Here is a 21,438-nt window from a genome sequence, read left to right as displayed (position 1 = left end):
GGTGGGAGTTGTAGTGCGACACTTCGGTGTGTTCTCTAATATTGTCTCCATAAAACAGCATCAGCTGCTGCCGCACATGTGCCATTTTAACATGCTCTTTTAATATTTACAGTGTGCTCGTAAAAGACTTCATGACAACATTGGGTGGTTCCTGTGGCACTTGGTGCATGGCAGTGCAACCGTGGTCAGATTGCTTCAGAAAAGAGTCTCTGAGAATGCAGGTTTCACAAACCTAGGCCTGGGGATGATTCCTTGGTGTGGGGTTTCTGAACTTAAAGTAATCCCCATTTCATCGCCTGCATAGTTCTGTAAGGTCATATCTCCACGTCCTTCCCACACAGCAAAAGTTGACTAGGAAAAGGGAGTGAATAAGAAGATTGCTTGCCAGAACAGATACGAAATTGGGAGTGAGTTTCTTTCTGTGTTTGTAATGCAGTTCCAGTGAAAGTTACTCCTTGACTGAGAGAGCAAAGGACAAAGATATCAGCAGAAATGGGGAGTGTGTGTGTGTGTGTGTGTGTGTGTGTGTGTATGTGTGTATGTATGTATGTAATGCATATCTATGATTTGGCTGCTATCCAAAGCAGCACAGGTATTTATTAAACCCTAGATGCGGTCAGTGCATTTTATGTAGTTGGCCAATCTTTCCCCATCGCTTCCCCTGAAGTCCTCAGTTATGTGCTTGTTTGCCCCGTGCTGTTCTCCATCATGACACTCAGCCTGCACCAGCTGTGAAATGTTCTCAGATATCTCTCTTTATTCCGTGTCCACCACATTTTTACCAGCTAAGGCTAAGGCTTCCTGCTGTGGCACTGCAGGGTGTCAAAAGTTGAAATATCAGGTGGCCTAAATTTTTCATGTTTGATGGAGATACCATGAACCCAAAGGAGGTTCCTTGAGTTAGTATATTCGGAAAGCAATGAAAGTTAATTCTCCAAAGTGTTTTAGAGGCATATGTTGTAGCAGGAAATATTGTTTTTATTACCGTTGAAACCTGGGTTTTCCTTGAAGGACTCCGATTATTTTATTCCTCACATGAGCCCTGTGAGCCCTCAGCCTCTTTATCTCCTTCCTGGTGCTGAGCACTCACTCCCCTCTTTCCTTTCTCTTGTTGAAAGCTGGGTACCTCCTGTTCTTTTGTCGACATGGGGATGGAAACCATTGAATTTTAAATCTCAGCTTCCCTCCTCTCCACTCAAAATCTCCCCCTTGGTCACCCTCTGGTTCTTATTGTGCTTCTGACTTTGAGAATGAACTGTTTCTTTTTCTACCAAAGATAACCTTCCTGTTTGGACTCTTAGTCTGCTAGTTCTTTGCCCGCTACTTTAAGTTCCTAATTTCAGCGTGTCTACCTTTTCTCTATTTTCTCTTGTCTTGGCAACAAACCCAGGTTTCCCACATTTCTTTTGCTATCTTCATTATAATGAAATCTCTCAAAGAAAATCTTACTCATCAGCAAAATTGCCCTATTTTTCAGGTGTTCTTTACATTGAACCAGCGCAGGACTTTTCCTTATTCTTCTGGACCCATTTTACTTATTTGAATCTCTGTTAATTCCACTTAAATTCATGGTGTTCTAAAAAGACTACTCACAAAAATAGTTTTTAAAGGCCAGATAAGTATTTATTTTAAAAATAAGAAATGTTTTTATTGTTAAAAATCGTATGTACCTTTCACAAATGCATTATTAGCCATTCAGAAATACACATTTGAGTTCTGATACTTGGATTGATCTGCCAGGGGATGGCTTTTACAAGTTATTTTGACATCATACCTGGAAATTTCTGTTTCATAGAAAAGTGTTACTTTGCATTTAGTCCTACCATTTGGCTGTCATGGCATTTAACTGGTGAGAAATCATTGTGATAAATATGTACGTGTATTATTTTTGAGCTTTAATAGGCCACTGAGTTTTGAACAGAACATAAAGAAATTATAGTGTTATTTTCCCTCAAAGGGTCAAGTTTGGTTTTTCAAGTTACCTGTCTTTGGTTATATAGTTTTTTTTGTCTGAAAGATATTTATGCTGTAAAGTTGCTACAAAAATAGCTTTTAAGAGCACTTTTCCCTTCTGCCTTAGAACATCATACACATTTCTCCAAAGGATGAGGAATCAGGGTGACCTGCCCCTAGCATCACGTCCTCCCATTTTGGAAGAGTGAAAACAGCTGGGTCTCATTGCTGAGCATGGCAGCCACTTTATTGTGCATTGACACAGAAAGAGAGACCTCTTTCCTGAAGAACCTTGACTTTGAATCCTGACTCTGGGGGGCTCTCATTATCAAATGGGTAGTCAAAACTTAATCAGCCAAAGACTACCAGGAGCAAGCCTGTCGCCTGATAAAATAAAACTTATTGCCTTCAAGGCGGGAGGGCACTTCCGGAGGAGTGCCATTAGCAAGGCATGAGGAGTGAGTCATCTTTTGTGATTCGGGCTCCCACTGAAGGATTTTGAAGGTAATCTACGTGAAGGAGAGATCAGTTTTGGATTAGTTTTTCTGAGTTGGGATTCAAAACAGAAGGAATTAACTAGGAACTGGGTGCTGTCATGAGGTGAAGGTGGCTGAGAAATTGGGAATCCCTAGTAATGAATGAAAATAGCAAGCAGCCTGTGGCATCATTGGTCAGTAATCACCGGAAGAGAGAGTCATTGTGGTAACATAGAACTGCTGCATTACCTTGGCGAAAGGGTGTTTTCTATTAACTTTGCAGCTGGCTTTATCTGTGTGTATTCTCCCAGCCCAAGATCAGTGGCAAGGCTTTTTTTTTCCTTCTCTTTTCAGTTCAAGCCATTGCCATTCTTTCTGTTCCAAACAGATTTTAACTCTTTAGGGTCCTGGACTCTAAACTCACCTGGTCATTCACCTGGATACAGCGAGGGCAGTAGCATCATCAGACAGAGTGGAAGGCGTTTGGAAAGGTTATTAATGCCCTGAATTGGAACCTGTTGGTGAAGCCACGTGACTTGGTCTCAGCTTTTTAGGGTTGCTACTGCCCTCACTGTCTTTCTACATTAGATTACCCTGCTCCAAAAGTGTAATGGCTCCTCATTGAAAATAGCATTGTATTTGAAGCTCACCTGATTGGATTCTGTTCTACCTTTCCATGCCCTTCTCTATCTTTCCATGTAATCTGCATTTGAGGCACACTCTATGGACCATTGAACTTTCACACCTCCATGCTTTTGCTTACACTATCCCTCAATGTAGAGGGATCCTTTGTCCTTTTAAAATGCTATTGTCACTTGCCTGATGCAAGAACTTTCCTCCATGAAGCCACTCTTGAATCACCTGCTAATCCCACTAGCTGCTTCTTTAGCACCCCATAGCATTTTGCTTGTCACTCTGTGTAGCACTGCTTTTGTCCTGTCTCCTAAGTGCACAGTGGGTTTTTAGAGTTATTCTTGACATTTAGGGGAAAAAAAAGAAGTTTATTTTACCTGCTCTCCACATCCTAGGGCAAGTTCTTAACCTAATGTTCATGACTTCTTTGTGGTCTCTGCATATGTGGGAAGATGGAACATTTTGTGGAGCTTCACATATATGTACAAATTTCTATAACTGTGTGTGTGTGCATGTGTTTGTTTTGTTAAGAAAAGGTTCCACAGCCTTCATCAGATGCTAAAAGAGATGTGTAACCCAAAAGGGGCTAAGGACCACTATCATAATATGAGACTGTGGAGGGATGGGCACCCTGCCACTCAAACAGATGGAGGGGATGACTGTAAGCAACCAAGAAATCATGAATGTGCATCAAATGTGGGTGCGTAGGGCATGGGACCCAGATGGGCAGGTGGAGAACGCCATCCGCTCAAAGCTGCCAAGGGCTGTTGGCCAGCACTGATTAAACTCTGGACTGTACTTACACTCACGTTTGGAAATTGTGGTGAAATCCAGTCCTCCTCAGCCACGGCACAGAGCACAGTCATTGGGTGAGTTTATCCACATAAATGCCCTTTGTCGAGAAGCTAAGTTGGCAGTGGCAGCAATGCTACTTGTCCTTGTCTATTGTTTCAATTCCCAGATAAATATTACTTTGATTAATAATCATGTTTCCATCAGTCACAGGTGCCATAAAGTAGACTAGAATTCTGGAGGGAAAAAAATAGTGCATGACATATGTCTTTTCTCCATCTCACAGTAAATAGAAGAGCTCCTCAAAAGATTACATGATGCTATATCTCCCTTCTTCTCTCATTATGACCAGGCGTCTACATCTATGAGTGGCAATACAATATAGTCATGTTTATCATAAATGATAGAACTAGAGGACTTGACCTTCAGTATAAGGAATTGATAGGGACAGAGCCTTGATTATACTTCTTAACTCCCCATGCTAATAAAGCTCATGATTTTCAGGATGTTTTTCTTGCTACTTCTCTCTTTCCATGCCTTTTGAAGACAATTCTCTCTCGTATTGATTTGGCTGAAAAGAGACAAATTAACTCATGAAAAAAAGACATGAAAAATATGTATACTTCCAACTGTCCTGTGCATTAACATGCCTGCCCACTAATTCTCATTTTGGCACCTGTTGAGATCATTGGCCACAAATTACTGTCTGTCACAAGGGTTGGCTAAGGGAGCAACATTGTGCTACTCAGTTACCTGACTATAGGAGATAAAACTCCATATATTTCCTTTTCCCCTAAAGTGACTAGTTATCTGTAGTATTTATTTTCAAACAAACATCCTACTACGTAAATAGCGTTATGAAAATAGAGATAATTCTTCCAAAAGCAATTGCCACAGCTTTCCAACTAATTATGCATGAACTGAGCAGGTTAGGTCTTAATCTGAAAGGCAATAAAACTTGCCTGTAGCAAAATCAAACCCTGCCACTGAGTTCCTTTGGGGGTAGAAACAATATTCTAGGTCCATGGTTGGCAAACTGCAGCTCGCGAACCACATGTGGCTCTTTGGCCCCTTGAGTGTGGCTCTTCCTAAGCCTTAGGAGTACCCTAATTAAGTTAATAACAATATACCTACCTATATGGTTTAAATTAAAAAAATTTGGCTCTCAAAAGAAATTTCAATCGTTGTACTGTTGATATTTGGCTCTGTTGACTAGTGAGTTTGCCGACCACTGAAGGTCAGTAATTCTAAAACTTGAGTGAACATTAGAATCACTTGGAAGCCTTATTAAAACTCCGATAGCTGGGCTTACCCCTAAGTTTCTAATGCAGTAGATGTGGGATGGAGCTGGAGAATATGAAACTTCTCACAAGTTCGCAGGTGATGTTTACGTTGCTGATGTGGGGACCACACTTTGATTACCACTGACTAGGTCTTTTAGGTCCCAAGGTGTTTGTAATCCATTCGGAAACTAGACCATAACACATTTAAAAACGCAAAGCAATACAAGGTAACAGAAGGGCCCAAAATAAGCTACAGTGTGTATGATATAAGTGTAGTGGCGAGAGAGAACTCTGGGCTGGCAGGATTTGAGCTAACTCACAAGTTTGGATAGAATTAAGATAATCAGAATGTAAGATGGAGAGCATTCTCGATGGGTAAATGAACCAAGTCAGTAGTAAGAGCTAGAACTGGAGAGGTAGGTAGGGACCCATTAGTGAAGGGCTTTTGAGGACATCCCACCCTTGTAAGGAGTTCAGGTTTTATGCAGCAGCTAATATTTCTCGCATTCATACATTATCTCCGCTGGCATGCCGACAAAAAATATTTAGCTTCAGATTACTGCAAATATTTAACCTTCCCAAAGTACTGTTCAGTTGAGCTGAGGGAGGAGAGGGGAGGTTTCAGTGTATCCCTGGTGTTTGATAAGATACCAATTTAGATTGGAAGGTGGGTTATGTGCTGTTGAGTCCATTTATTTTTCCTAGGTTGCAGGATGGAAAAGCCGGCAACTTTTGGATGTATCTTGAAATCTGAAGTAAAATTTGTTTGGGTCTCAATTTAGGCCGCTGACAGCAATAGGAAAAATCTTGGATGGCTGGGGCAACATTGGCTCTGGTGCCACCGAGGGTCCGCGGTGGGCAAGACCTTTAACTGGAGTCCAGTGGTTTTCTGTCTTCAAGGTGCACGCGGAGTAATGGCCAGGAGATGGTGTTAAAATGCAGACGCCGATTCAGCAGGCCTGAGGCTGCAGAGCTAAGAAGTTCCCGCAGGATGCTGATGCTGCGGACTGCATGCACCCTGAAGCACGAGGTTGCAGGACGTCCCGAGCGCCTTCAAGGGAGAGGGGCCGGTTGAGCATCTCCCCTAAAGAAAAAGGGTACATGCCATCCTTAACGGAAGGCTCTCTCCCGTCCCTCTGGGTGTGGGGACCAAGCGGAAGGCGGCCTGGGCAGAGCTGGGAAGGTGGCACCGGGGGAGGGCAGAGCGCCCAGGTGTGTCCAGGTGATGGGAGGTCCGGCCGGCTCGCGGCCTGGGTCCGCGCGCGCGCGATTGGCGGTCTTTCGGGCCTCGGCGGCTCCCATCGCGGCCCCTGGGGCGAAGGGGGACGGCGCCGGCCGCAGCCGCTCCACCGGCGGCGTGGCGGGCGGCGGGCGGAGGCTTACCCCGCCGGTCCGGCGCTCCAGCTCCCGGAAGCGGAAAAGGAGCGCGGCCCGGCCTGGGCGGCGGCGGCGCCGAAGGAGGAGGAGGAGGAGCTGGAGGAGCGGCGGCGCCCGCGCGCACCGGCGGCGAGAGGAGAGCAGCCAGCGCCGGTGAGTGTGTGCGGGCGCGAGGCCGACGCGCCCCGCCTTCCCCGACCCCCGCGCCTGCTCCCGGCGCCGCCGCCCTCACCTGCGCGCTCCCGCCGCGCCCGGCTCCCCGCACCTGCGCCCGCGCCCCGTGCCGGGGGTCCTGGCGCGCAGCTCGCCCGGCCCGGCCTCCTCGGAGCATCTTCAGCCCGAGCTGCGCCCGCCCGCCCGCTGCCCCTGCCAGTAGCTGGTGAGGGTTCCTGCTCTAGTCCAGGGGGGTTGGGTAGGTATTTATTATTATTATTATTATTGTTATAATTTGATTTATCGAGTCTCTGCCCCGAGTTTCTCGCAGATGAACTACTTGTTTGCCCTGTGTCCCCGGGATCGCCGGTCTCAGGTGTGGGCTGCCATAGCCTCCCATTCATTTCCAGGTCGCGGGTGCCGGGCTGCAGGGATCGGCGGGAGCAGGAGGAGTTCACTCCTTCATTGACCCGCCTCCCTCCCCGGGATCCTGGAGAGGTTGGGAGGAAATGGCTTATGGATGGCGGCAGCTTGCACTTGTTACCATTCACTTTAATAGGTCTGGGTTTCAACCGGAGAGTCCATTTAAAGTTGTGGTCTTTCTCAAGCTATATTTGGGTCACGGTTTATGACCCCCTGTGAGTCAGGGGCGGATGTCTGTATCTCTAGGGCTGAGAGAACCTGACCGGTTATTACTTGAAAATATTGCAATATAGTCGCCCATAAAAGTCCAGGAAGGGGGTGGAGGGGGGGGAATTAAGGTCATTGTGGGCGGGTCGTAAATCATAGTGCAAAGTTAGTCTGAAGTAAAGAGGACTCAGGCTCATTAAGGGTAAATGAAAAACGTGTCAAATGGGTCCTCAGCTTCGTATGCTAATCTGTGTGCTTAAAAAAAATACACTATCTTCCTTGTGATGGTAATAATAGTATTAATAATAATAATCATCATCATCATCATGTAGTATGTGTCATCCCAGGGATAAAATGCGTTTGATGTAATATCTTGTTAAATTCTTCCAACTTTACAGATTTTATTTATTTTAAAGATAAAACCCAGAGAGTTGCTTTATTTTGCCTTAGTTATGTCTTAAGGGCAAAAAGATGTTTGAAGATGAGATGATGTGAGGAATCAATCAGAAAGAGAGAACCAAAGAGAGATTTGCTTTGTGGAAGGGAAACTAGATTTTAGTCCCAAAACTGTCATGGGTAGGTCACTGACCCATGTTGTTTTCTCATCTCTACAACCAAGAAGTCAGGCTAAATTCTGTAAGGCTTATTCGCTTCTTCATCCTTACTTGGCATATGTATGTTTGTAAGTAATTTGAGACCCTTTGACATGTTAAAGGTACATTAAAACATTTCATTGAAGAAATATTAATAAAATTATACCAAATATAAGTAAAAATGTGTAATTCCATACTTTTGGAATAGTGTTTGGTGTAGTGCTCTTTCAGAATTCCTAATTTTGGATATAAAGCAACAGGATTATATGCAACCCTTCAAACGGTTGTTGATTTCTGTTAAGCTTAATATACTTTAGAAGCTGTAGTTGGAGTAAATGAAATAGAGCATATTTTGAATAAAATGGTGATAACTGTGTTACATTGCCTACCTCAGGATTGTTTAATTTAATGAAAGAAATTTGAGCATTTTAAAATGCATGCACAGAACCATTAGCCTAACGGGTAGGTTCTAAAACAAGCAGTAATCAGTGAATCATAAAAGTGTTACTTATTTGCCCACTTCCTGATTTCTTTAATCGATGGGGACTGATTCAGAACTTTCAAAAGAGTATAGATAAAATAATGCCATGTATTAGTGAAGAAGTGAATTGAAAAGTCCAGTAATGTCTCCATGGAGCTTTTATTCCGGCATTGTAATTGAATGTGAGTCAATAACGTCTCTTTCAGCTTAGAAGGCCACATGGTGATGGTGTCAGTATTAATCAGGCATAACGGGCAAGGCAGAGGAAAAGCTATTTTTATTACCAGAAAGTTGTTCCCTAAGCTCAGTTTTACTTTTATACTAAAGAATGAAGACTTTTTATTTAGTAAACTATTAGGCCTCAGATTCAACTTTTCAAATGCACTAAATATAAATGGCATTTTATCATTTAGTAGAGTAATCAGTACATTAATAACTCTTAAGTTGAAAATGTTTGAACTGCTTTTGAATCAGTAAAAAAATATAGGTGAAACACAAGAGTGGAAAAACACCAGTCTTTCTTATCGTCACAGTAGTAATTTTTTTGGTTAAGAATCATTGGTAAATTGAGTTAGCCCTAGTTTTAAAAGCCCATCTTCGTAGACATGAAGTAGCACTGCTCACATTTTCACAAAGTCTTCCTGGAGAACTCAGCAATTGAGTTAGAATTCGTTAATTATGCATTCTTCATTATCTTCGAAAATGGGGTCCTGATTTTCTGCTAGGCTTCATTCTGTAACTCACCTGTCCTTCTGCTTTTACTGAGAGAGATTTAGTTTACAGGCTTCAGTTCAGTCTCTCTGTTTTAGATGGCATCTCTGTTTTTGGTTTTCTGCTTGAAGAGACCTCATGCCAACATGTTGGAATGCAACCTCCCTACATGCTTATGGTATGATACCAGCTGAAAGGCTGTACCATCTGAGGTTTTTCATCCTGACCAGTAGTTCTCAGACTTCAGTGTTAGAGAAAGTAGGTAGCTGCCATATGGTTAAGTGGTACCACCACTTTAATGAAGGGGAACCAGAATCATTTTTCATTCTGGAGTTTGTAAGACTAGAAGTAGAACTCATCTTTAAGTTTTCCTTCCTCATTTTTGGAGGTGCTTATCATTTGCAGTTTCTCATTGAATCACGACAATTACCCCATGAGTTAATATTTTTATCACCATTTTACAGATGGTTAACTGAATTCTGAAAAGGAACTGAAGCTTGGAGAGCTAATAAAAGGCTGCGTCATAATTGGAATGTGGCTCTCTTTAATATTTATACAAAATTAATTTCCTGTTCCATTGAAATAAATTGAATACCACTGTGGTTTTTTTAAAAAATGAATACCTCATTGGCTAATTATTAAGGATAGCTATACTTGATCCTTTAAGTAGAATTATTTAACTTGACCAATTTTCAGAGTAGATAAAATCAGAAGTTAAATAGCTGTATAAATTTATGCTTAAAGTTATATAGTTGTACCTTTGTTTTTAAATTTTATTTTAAGCTGCAATTATAGGTTTATATTATATATATCTATTTTTTTTCTTTTGTCCCTGTGGGTAAATTTTTTTTCTTTCTGGTATGCCCTATAACTTGTTGATTGTATTCTTTTAGACCTAGCAATGTTACAAATTTAATTACATTGTATAGTTATGAGAGTTTGGAATATTCTTTGTTATCCCCAAATTTCTTGAATTTTTAAGACTAACATTGCTTTTATACCACGTAGAGGAGATTTGATCCCACAGTGGTGGTGGTGTTGTTGAACTAGATGAAATGTTCATCTCATTTTGGATACATTAGCTGCAGGGTAGCTCTAACAACTACAAGTATAAGGTAGGATTTTTTCTTGACTTTAAGCCAGTGAATGACTGGGGTTTGACTCATGGATGGTTGACCTGTGCTATTTCCTAATGTTACTGACAGAAACTGCTGTGCTGAAACATGGGGAGGCCACCATGGAGTCATAGTCTTCGCAGCATTGTTGACCTTGGCCATGTTTCAGGACATCTTGATGTACCACATTTAATTCTGCTTGAGATTTGTTTCTAGAAGATGAACTCATCCATTTTCCATTAGAGCAGCAGCTCCTTTACGTTCTCCTTCCATATTTTGTCTCTAAGAAACAAAGGGACAGCCAAGAAAGTTAGAGTAGAAATACATTACCTTTGACAATCTAGCAATCATGGACCATAGAAAAATTGGCCCTGGGAGAAAATAGTTCTTTTTTAAAAAGTATCTACGGGGAATAGAAATGTAATGATAATGATTTTGATGTATCTTTTATATTCTCAGTACGTAATAGTTTCTCATTGCTATGATAAGCAGTATGCTTCACAAATTCACAACTTGTGCTTAATTTCCTGTCTCAGAGGATGGTACCACCATTCACTTAATCCCTCAGCCAAATACTGGGCAACCATCCTGGCATGTGCTCTTTGCTTCCAATTGTTCACTAACTCCTTTAAGTTTTCCTCATTAAGTTCTTCATTGCCCTTTTCCAACATGCCTGCTGTGTTAACTTTTTCTTCCTCTTCCCTCCCCTCCCCACTTCTCTTATAAGTTACGACTTTTGGGGTGTTTACCTGGTGCCCTCATTTCTTATGTGGGTAACCGGTAAGCCTATCTTATTTCATTTAGTCAGTCTTGGAGCCTTATCCACCCACTTAAGTCCATACTTCAAAGTGTTGCTCTTCTTTCCAAAATGAAAGTTCATCATGGCATTCTTCTAAAAATCCTTCAGTGCTTTCCAGTGTGTTCAGGGTGCAATCCAAATTCATTGGCATTGTTTAGCAGTGTTTTTCGCTTTTGGATCATTCTCTGCTTGTAAGTCATGAAATAATCATAGTGCATCACATAGAGTAAGGGTAATCATGTCATTAAACTTTTTCAGATATATATTTCATATGTATTTCAAATATATACTTACATATCTCATATATTTGTGAGTACTAGTAACATTATGAAATATATTTTTTGGAGTTGATTGTGGTCAAAAGGATAGATATGTTTTATCCCATTCTTCCATATGCAATGACTCTTGTCATTTCAGCTTAATTGGATTTTCTCTGCCTGCCTTTATACCTTTGCTTACTTGTTCCCTAGTTCAGACGAGCCTCCATTCTTCATTTAGCTAATTCACAGATTTCACTCTCTCCAGAAACCTTTTCCTGATGGCAATTTACCATGAGAAGTACATTTTGTATTACAACCTGGTACACGTATAAATGTTCACTTAAGTGAAGAAAGTGCCATGAAACAACATCCTTCCTATATGAGATGCTCTTCCCCCTGCCCCTCTGTCTTACCTTATCTTACCTGGTATTGGTCTTGTCTGTTCACTGTCTTTCTCCACTGAGGATAGGGCCTCTCATATTTATATCCAGTGCCAAAGCACAGGATATAGTCAGTAGATGTAGATTAAATTAATGAAATCTTGAATCAGTATATGTTATCTAGAACTCTTTACAATATTATTATTTAAGCTTGAATTGTAGAAACTAACTTTTATGAGTGCTTCTCTTAATGGTTTTATTACAGGAAAACGTTTTTCCTTACAACATTTTAAACTAAAACTTTGCTTCTATTTTAAACTCTTAATTTTATGCTTATCAATTGTGATTAGATAGTTCTAGCCTCACATTAATGTAGACATTACATTGCATTTTGTCTCATCAGTGATCTCAGAATCGATTATCATTTTGTGATTTGTGGTCAGGAAGCTTGATGAAGTCCAAATGCTGTACACATAATGCTGATTTGATTTTATGGGAACTAAGTGGTTTCAAAAGAAAGAACTTTCATGTACAATGGTAATCAAAGGTACATTTTGGGGGGATGGTGTGGGATCTGAAAGCACAGGATCAGGTGGACTTGAATCATCTTATTTCTTAATTTAAAATTTTGTAATTGACATTTTCTCAGGTTATTTAGCTGCTTACAATTTTTATCTTTGTGAGAGATAATTATTTGTTAAATCATTAATAGATTATTATGGAGAACTATTATTGAAGAGAGATCCATTTGTTGGCATGTAATAAAGAAAGAATGAATCAAGATAAAACCTCTAAATGCAAGTACCAGAAAAATTACAACACATCACAGTGAATTTGCAAGTGGTAAGTCTGCATTTAATTTTACATGGGAATATGTTTCTGAATTATGTGGCATTGTATCCTTAATTCTTATATTTAGATACATTTTAATAATTGCTCATTTGCAAAAAAATAGTAGTTTCCTTATATTTATTTAAAATTATTCACATTAAATTTTAACTAAACATTTTCTTAGAGGGTAAGAAAATGTCTAGGCTTTTCCATAGAGAAAAATAATCTGTAAGTAATACAAGTTTCAGAAGCAACTTTCAGGATTATAAATCTTATATGGCTTTACAGATGATGCTTCTTCATTGCATTTTTTTAAATATTAATTTTAAAAGCATTTAAGATAAGGGCAATACATAGTGATAAAGAGAGGCTTAATTTAAACATTTTGTTTGTAAGGCTGTAGTGTCTGCAAGCCCGTAGGCTATCTTTATTTTTCAGTTGGTGGAAAAGAATTCAGAAGTACATATGTTTACTAATAAACTTAGGAGAACACAAAAATACATACATAAAATGTGAAAGCCTTCCTTCTCATTGCTCAGTCCTTCCTCAGCCCAGTGATAACCACTGTTAACAGTTTGGAGGTGTGCTCTCTTTCACACTTTTTTCTGATCCATATACAGAATTTACTCGTACTTTGCTTCTAACAGAATCATGTACACAATTTTCTATAACTTGCTTTCTCCTTCAACATTTAGTTATAAAAAACTTTAACGGGAGAGTTGAAAGAATTATAGTGTAACATCTGAATACCCGTCACCTACATTCACAACTAATATTTTACTGAATTTCATCACATTCTCACCCATCCCTCTGTCCATCTAGCAATCTACTTTCATTTTTTTGGATCCTGTTCAAAGTAAATTGCAACTATCAGTACACTTCCTCCCTTTCTTCCCTCTCCCCAATACTTCAGCATACATATTATTAAGTAGAGTTCAGTGCTGTTTTACAGGGTTTTTAAAAGGTAAACGTACGTACCATGAAATGCAACACTCCTAAGTGTGTATTTGCTGCGTTTTGACAGGTCATGACCTGTGTATCGCAAAGTTTTATCAAAATAGAGATCTGTATCAGCGCCACAGAAGTTCCCTTTTGCCTTTTCCTAGTCTATCTTTTTTCTCCTCTCTCTGTAGGAAACCACTAAGACACCCCCACCCCCATAGACTTTGCCTGTGTAACTCAGCATTATATGTGAGCAGCCATATGGAGGTCTAGAGCTACCTCATTTTTCCCCTTTTAAATTTGTAGTGACTTGGAAATAGTTTACACTATGGATGTTATAATTTATTTACTCATTCCTCTCCCTCTACATGGACATTTAGGTTGTGCCGTACTATTGTGATTAAAAAAGTGCTGTATAGAACAGACCGGTACACTGTAATGAGTATTTTTTAGGTATTACTGGAAATAAAACTGCTGGGTTAAAGAGTTTGACCTTTACTGCCAGACTGCCCTCCAAATGATTATATCAGTTTACATGCTACCAGTGTGTCCTTTTCTCTCTGTCCTGTCAACATTGGATGCCATCTGTCTTTCTAAAATTTGTCAATACCAAAGATGAAAAATGTGCCTAGTTATTTCACATTTTCCTAATCACTGGTGATTAGCCATTGCATTTTTTCTTCTGTGAATTGCCTCGCTAAGTATTTATTTTTCATGCTTATTAGTCATGTTATTATTTTCCAGGGATGTTCTGTCTTTTAACTTCGTTTTTGGTGTGTCTTTGGCTTCAGAACTTTTTCCTTTATGTGGTCAGACTTGGCTTATGGGTCTCGTGTGTGAGGGCCTTCCTCATTCCAAGATTGTAAAACCACTCGCTATTTTCTTCCACTAGCTTTGCTTTTTGTTTGGAATAGAAGAGAAAGAGAAGTCACTGTGAACTGAGGTACCAGGAAAATTTTTATATGGAGAGTGAGTTTCAAATTGACCTTGAAGTATGAGGTGAATTTAGAGTAAGCAAAATGGTAAGAACATTTCAGATAGGAGAAATGGGAGATGGAATACATTCTCCATATTCATGGAACAGTAATAAGACCACTGGCTGAGGTGGAGAGTTGGCTAAACCTGTAAGTTTAGACAGATATGTTTGACTATATCTCCTGTAAATTATGCTGGCAAATTTTCATCATTTTCTAAAATCTGAAAAGGTAATAAAGGAAAGGTGGTTTCCTACCAGAATAGTTTGAACATTGTAAATATTTATGCAGTCCAGTTTATTAGAGTTGAATTATAGTTTCTCTAAAAAAAGTTTGTGCTGTAGTAATTTACATCATTAATTATGTAGACACAGCACTCAAGTATATTTAGTTACCAGATAGCAATCTTTAAAAATGTTGAAGTACCAGTATGTCCACTAGTTACATCAAAGTTTAGTTATAAGCTCATCATTTAATATACAAATTAATATGTTGGGATCTTTGGCTAATGAAAGTATTTTACAAATGGCACCGGAGTAGCAGCATTGCGTTCAGTTTGGTTGTTGCTCAGGATGTGTAATAGTTTCTGTTCAGTCATAAGCCACGCCTAGTTGTCATTAACTGAGTCGAGCGATCCTGCAACTCTACCAGTTAAGTGTTTCCGGTTGTCATCTGATTTGGAGCTCTTGGGAGACTACTGTTTTCTTCTCTACAGTCCAGTTGTAAGGGTTATGTGGCACTAATTTTCACGAATCAGGTATTTAAAAAATATTCGACATATTATTTGTTTACTGTTTTATTTTTTATCTTTTGCTCACTTTTCCTTGAGCATGCTTGTTCTTTTAGAGTTTGTTACCTATACGTTTACATCCAGAAAAATAGATATGTTGTAGCTATACTTTTCACTGTCTAATATTTTCTGTTGTGAGGAATCTCTCTTTTCTACTGAAAACATTTGTTCTCTGGTAGAGGAGAATAAAAATAAAGTTAAAAAGTGAATGAGTATCATATAATTTTGCCACTCGTTTTGCTGGCTTGTTTGCTCTTCTGTTTCTAATATTAATAAATCTGGAAATAAGTTATTAAATTACTCTGTTCTGTATAATTATTGTAATTCATAATTTGTCGTTTAATCCTGAATGGAACTGAAACATTTAGAGAAGTTACATGAAGTTAATAATGTTGAATATGTTGAGAGACAGAGCCTTCTGTCGTTTCTTTTAGCACACGATGGTTGGCAAGACTCTAAATGTAAACATTTTTTTAGTGTTTCTCTTTTTAGCTTTGGTAGATAGCTTATCATTTTTATTTGAGCATCTTTAGTTTTTAAAATGATACCTAGTAAGTTAAATAGCATGTTTTATCCTCTCTGACTTTTCTCGCTTAAATGATACTGATAGGTATTTTAATTTTCTAATTAAAAGGTATTGAAGTTCAACTTTTACTTTTTTAAAGACCTAGGCGCTATTCATGTTTTAGATTTTATATATAAGGACTAATTTAGACCGTATCTGATTTCATCAGTTGAGTGGTGGTGCATTTGAGTTCCCATAGGAATGATAGCATAGGGGTGTTCTTTTAAAATTAAGTAATCCTTAATCTTTTTTTTCTTTGTTCTGGTAGCTTTAAAGAACATTGTCAAGGCCTCTAAAAGTTGCAGCTGATGATAATTATTCTAGGAATTAAGTAGTCTGGGATATAAACTGAAATCTGGGAGTCATCCTTGACTTTTTCCCCTGTGATCCCTAATATCCAGTCAATTAGTAAAATTACTGGTTTAATTCTAACTATTTCTTCAATTGATTTATTCTCCAACTGATCTTTCATCTTCCTCACCAGAGTGTCAATAATTTATTTTAAAGTATAAATCTCATTAGGTTAAATCCCTGCTTCAATAGCTTTCCAATGGCTAAGAATGATGTTTTAATATTCTTTTTTTTTTTTTTTTTGTAAATGTGTTTTTATTGACTTTAGAGAGAGAGGAAGGGGAGGGTGGGAGAGAGAGACAGACAGACAGACAGAGATATCTATACGAGAGAGAAACAGAGATCAGCTGCTTCCTGCACATCCTCTACTGGGGATCCCCGAAACCCGGCCTTGTGCCCTGATCAGGAATCAAACCGATGACCTTTTGGTGCACGAGACACTGCTCAACCAACTGAGCCACACCTTCCAGGAATGAAGTCTTAATATTTTAACATGGCATCTTTGTGTCCTTCTTGATATAGCCCCTTCTCACCACTGACTCTCTCTCCACTGAAAGATTTGTGATTTACGATGGCAATTTGTAATGACTCCTCCAACTTTTACCCTTGTATACCTCTTGCTCTTCCTTCTGTTTACAGTATTGTCACTTTTCTTTACTTGAATAACTTACTCATCTTTAGTACTGAACTCAGGTTTCACCCCCTATAGGAAGTCTTGCCCTGATTTAATTAGTCCTCGTCTTTTGTGCCTCTAGTAACAATTTGTCGACATCTCTGGAACTTACCATATTATATTAAAACCATTTTATGACTCTCTTCCCCATTAGACTGTTAATTGCTTTAAGCAAAGGCCATGTCTTATTCATTACTGTGTCTACACAGGTAACTGCTGTATAGTGGAGGCTCAATGAATATTTTTTGAACTGAGTTTAACTCGTTGCTCTAACAGTAAAGTCTTAGTGAAGCTCCTGAATTAGTGGTTCATAGATACCACTCAGCTGTGTCATATACAATTAGGGAACATTTTTAACATTTTGTTGATTTTTGAGCTTTACTTTGTAAAGAATTATGATTCAATAGATCTGGATTGGGGTCTGGGAATAGTATTTTTAAAAATCTCAGTTGATTCTGGTTTGCGAAACATCATAGTGTATTAATGTATTATGTCATTGTATTTTATATTATAATGTATTGTTTAAGCTTATAAGTTACATCTAAAGAATGGATTTTAAAAGTCATTTTCTTTTTAAAAAATATATATTTTATTGATTTTTTACAGAGAGAAAGGGAGAGAGAGAGTTAGAAAATTCGATGAGAGAGAAATATCGATTAGTTGCCTCCTGCACACCTCCTACTGGGGATGTGTCCGCAACCAAGGTACGTGCCCTTGACCAGAATTGAACCTGGGACCTTTCAGTCTGCAGGCCGATCAATACTCTATCCACTGAGCCAAACCAGTTAGGGCCATTTTCTTTTTTTTAACATAGGTATAGAAGTATCTTAACTTTAAGAGGCTCTTTATTTTATTAACACTCAACTGAAAAAAGCCTTGATAGTAATAAGATTAATTGGTCTTCATTCAACAAATTTAATTATTTTGGTAATTTTTAATTGCTTTTCAGTTTTTATTATAATTTTTCAAAATGATTTATAAGCATTATACTATGGTTTAAAATGAAACTAAATTGCACAAATCTTAAGTGTACAGCTCTGTGAATTTTTACATATGTATATACCCATGAAACCTACCCAGGTCAAGAGACAGAACATTTCTAACCCCTCTAAGGTTCCCTTATGTTCCTCTCCAGTTAAACACACTTGCCACCACAAAATTACTGCTATTTTGACTTGGATGACCATCAGTTAGTCTTATGATTAAAACTACTAAAAAATTATATATTATATCTATCTATCTATCTATCTTTTGGTGGATATGTTTACTCATTTTTGCCGGGTTTACACATGGATTTTCTGGGTTAAGGACAGACTTGTGTTTAACTTCAGAAGGTAGTGCCAATTTATATTCTATGATAGCAATTCATAAAAAAAAATCAAATTATTTGAAGCTCATGGTGAAATTTGAATATCCTGAAACTTTTTTCTTTTCTAAAGTATTTTATTTTGTCAAAAATATACAAAGAAAAGTCAACAAGTATTATGTTATAGTTGCCAGTAAGGTAATTTTGTTTTAGTCAAACACTTTTTTCTATATACTAGTAAGTAACTTTTTTCTTCTTTCTCTCTCCGTAGGATTGTCTTTCCTGTGGGTTGGCAGGCAGTTGTAGGACTGCAAAATGGGTCTCCGGATTCACTTTGTTGTTGACCCACATGGTTGGTGCTGCATGGGTTTGATTGTCTTTGTCTGGTTATACAATATTGTTATAATTCCCAAAATTGTCCTCTTTCCTCACTATGAAGAAGGACATATTCCAGGCATATTAATAATAAGTAAGTTTCTAGGTCTTTATTTCTTTACATAATTAAAGATTTTCTTCATTGTGGATGTTTTTGGAATATAGTGCTACTATATTAATCTTCCTTTTAATATTAGTGCTATTAATACTAAGTTATTTACTGAATTATGGAAATTTTAAAAAATAATGTCCTTTATATACTGTTTTGCAGGGTTAGATAAATGGGTTAGATATCTAACTCTACAAAATCTATAAAGATTTTATTTTTAAAAAAGATACAATTGTGTCAATTTGTGTATTTTTAATATTTCTGTTATGTACTTACTGCAAATGTATAAAGAGTTTAAGTATGAAGATGGTATACATTAATGAGAAGTAAGATTTTTGTGATGCAAATGTTCATTATGACACTTTGAACTTCTACATAATTACTTTCTGCTATAGTTCATTGGTGATGGCTTGCTTATGATTAAATTTGAAATGACATATTTTACATGTACATGGCATTTACAGTTTCCATATACAATATGTCATTTTGACCTCACAAGAGCTGTGAGAAATATGGTTTCTGATATATAAATGATAAAATTGACCAGTGCCATGCCATCAGCCCTGGAGTTAACACTTGAACTAAATTTCCTATTACAGGTGCAGTGCCCTCTCATCCTCCCCACCCTCAAAAAATGCCTATTCTTTTATTCATTTAAAAGGTTGAATTATGATGAATGAATCTTTTTTCTCTTACTGTTACTTTATCTAGTTTTTTATTTTAAAAAAGTTTCTAGATTCTTTAATTTCAAATGAAATATCTTAAATCTATTGAAAGGAACAATTTTTTAAAAAAATTTTGTTTTATTGCTTAAAGTATTACAAAGAGTATTACATGTGTCTCCTCCCCTCCCTCCCTTGACATTCCCCCGGCCTCCCCTACCCCCCAGTGTCGTATGTCCATTGGTTATGCTTATATGCATGCATACAAGTACTTTGGTTGATCTCTTACCCCTCCCCCCGCCCCCCAACGCTCCCCAGCCTTCCCGCTGCAGTTTGACAGTCTGTTCGATGCTGTAGTTTGACAGTCTGTTCCATGCTGCTCTGCAACATTTGAACATCACTAATTCAAAGTAATTTTGAAGATAGCCAGTTAAGAATTAATGAAAAAGTTTAATTGTAGGATAGGCTTGAAAATGCTGCTTTAATTTTTTCCATATATAGTACATGTACTTAATAGGGAATCCATTCATTTATGCCATTGCTTATTGGGAATTTCTATTAATAAAGAATATGATTTACAACCAGTTTATTAGTTATTATGCAAAGTAACATTTAAAAGTGGTATACTTAAGATAGTCCTCTTGGCAGTATTATTTGATGAATCAAGTGAATTAATTGTTCAATTTTTCCATCTTTTGAAAATTATTTATCTGGATGCTATTAATTAAAATATGCAGTTATACTTTAAATATGCTTGTTGTTAAAAATGTGTCTAAGAGTAAGTGACTAATTTTTTTTCTTTCCCTTCCCTTTCCCTTTGCTCTTCTCCTACCCCTTTCCTTTTCTTTTCCCTTATCTTCTAGTATTCTATGGCATTGCCATATTTTGTCTGGTTGCCTTAGTAAGGGCCTCAATAACTGATCCAGGAAGACTCCCTGAAAACCCTAAGATCCCACATGGAGGTATGGCACTCTTCAGATTTATCAGTTTTACTTTTCCAGAATTACTCTTTTTATCAATGTATTTATTGCCTTTAGTATGCATTAGTTATACATGACATCTATTACAGCTTTCAAGTTTTTTCTCAGATGTTTCCTTTCTAGAGTTCTCTATTTAAAATTGCAAATCCCAGTTGACTCCTCATAGCCCTCTCCTTGGCTCTCTCTTTCAGTTTGTGTATTGGTTTCTCTCTCCTCCCACCCTCGATCTGTATGACCTCGCTGAGGGTGAAGATTTGTTGTTTCGTTTTCTTCATTTGTTCAGTGCTGTATCCTCAGTGCCTGGAACAGTCTCTGTCACTTAGTAAATACTGGGTAAATATTTTTTGAGTGGTATATAATTATTTGAGAAATTAGTATTTTTACTTAATAATAAAATTTTTATGAAAAATTTCATGATTAAGCAAAATTGGCAACTAGTTAAAAATTTTTAAAAATCGCCCTAGCCGGCTTGACTCAGTGGATAGAGCGTCAGCCTGCGGACCAATGGGTCCTAGGTTCGATTCCGGCCAAGGGCACATGCCTGGGTTGCGGGCTAGATCCCAGTAGGGGGTATGCAGGAGGCAGCCGATCAATGATTCTCTCTCATCATTGATGTTTCTCTCACTCCTTCTCCCTTCCTCTCTGAAATCAATAAAGAAATACATTTAAAAAAAATTTTAAAAAATTGTTTTAAAATGAATACCAAGCAGATTAATATCTATGGGCCTAATTGAATCATGAAACCACATTGTTACCTTTAGCGTATAGACTGTAGCAACGGAGGATACCATCTTGCTGACTATTTGGATATCTGCATTATATCTGGTCCCATTGACATTTGGCCTATTTTTCTTCACTAAGTTCAGAAGATTTCTGTCCAATAAAAAAGATATGTTCATTTATCATATTTTAATGTTTTCAAAGCCTCTTGATATCTATCTCATGTCATATAATCCTCAGGGTAATTGTATGAGGTAGGTAGCCTGCGTGACCAGAAGCATAGATTATGCTTTATAGGTCACATGGCAGAATATTACAGAAAGATTTGAGGCACAGATCCTTGTTTCACTAGCTTTTACTATGGCTTTAAATGTGGATGAAAAAAAATCGTGACCTCCTGGTTCAAAGGTCATGCTCAACCACTGAGCCAGGCTGTCTGGGCCCCAGAATTTGATTTTACAAGCTTTTCAGCATGCAGATAAAATAGTCAAGTGAAATAATTAAATGCTATTTATATTATTCAA

The 21,438-nt window shown here is 38.1% G+C and overlaps 1 protein-coding gene across 6 annotated transcripts in view; it reads left to right on the top strand.

Moving 5' to 3' along the window:
* The first annotated feature begins 6,539 nt into the window (after nucleotides 1–6,539).
* The window catches only part of ZDHHC21 (zinc finger DHHC-type palmitoyltransferase 21), a 52,478-nt gene continuing 37,579 nt past the window's right edge, over nucleotides 6,540–21,438 (top strand). The window contains exons 1-4 of one of the 6 annotated variants that reach the window (XM_036331184.1): nucleotides 6,540–6,667; nucleotides 12,349–12,479; nucleotides 18,340–18,537; nucleotides 20,078–20,176. In XM_036331184.1, the coding sequence (XP_036187077.1) occupies nucleotides 18,384–18,537; nucleotides 20,078–20,176 (253 nt within the window). In that variant the 5' untranslated portion in view covers nucleotides 6,540–6,667; nucleotides 12,349–12,479; nucleotides 18,340–18,383. The other 5 variants (XM_036331188.1, XM_036331182.1, XM_036331185.1 and 2 more) reach the window with 5 other exon arrangements.

This window comes from Myotis myotis, unplaced genomic scaffold (genome assembly GCF_014108235.1).
Source record: "Myotis myotis isolate mMyoMyo1 unplaced genomic scaffold, mMyoMyo1.p scaffold_m19_p_12, whole genome shotgun sequence".
NCBI lineage: Eukaryota > Metazoa > Chordata > Mammalia > Chiroptera > Vespertilionidae > Myotis > Myotis myotis.
Note: the sequence above shows the minus strand (reverse complement) of the source record. Positions and strands in the feature narration are given on the sequence as shown.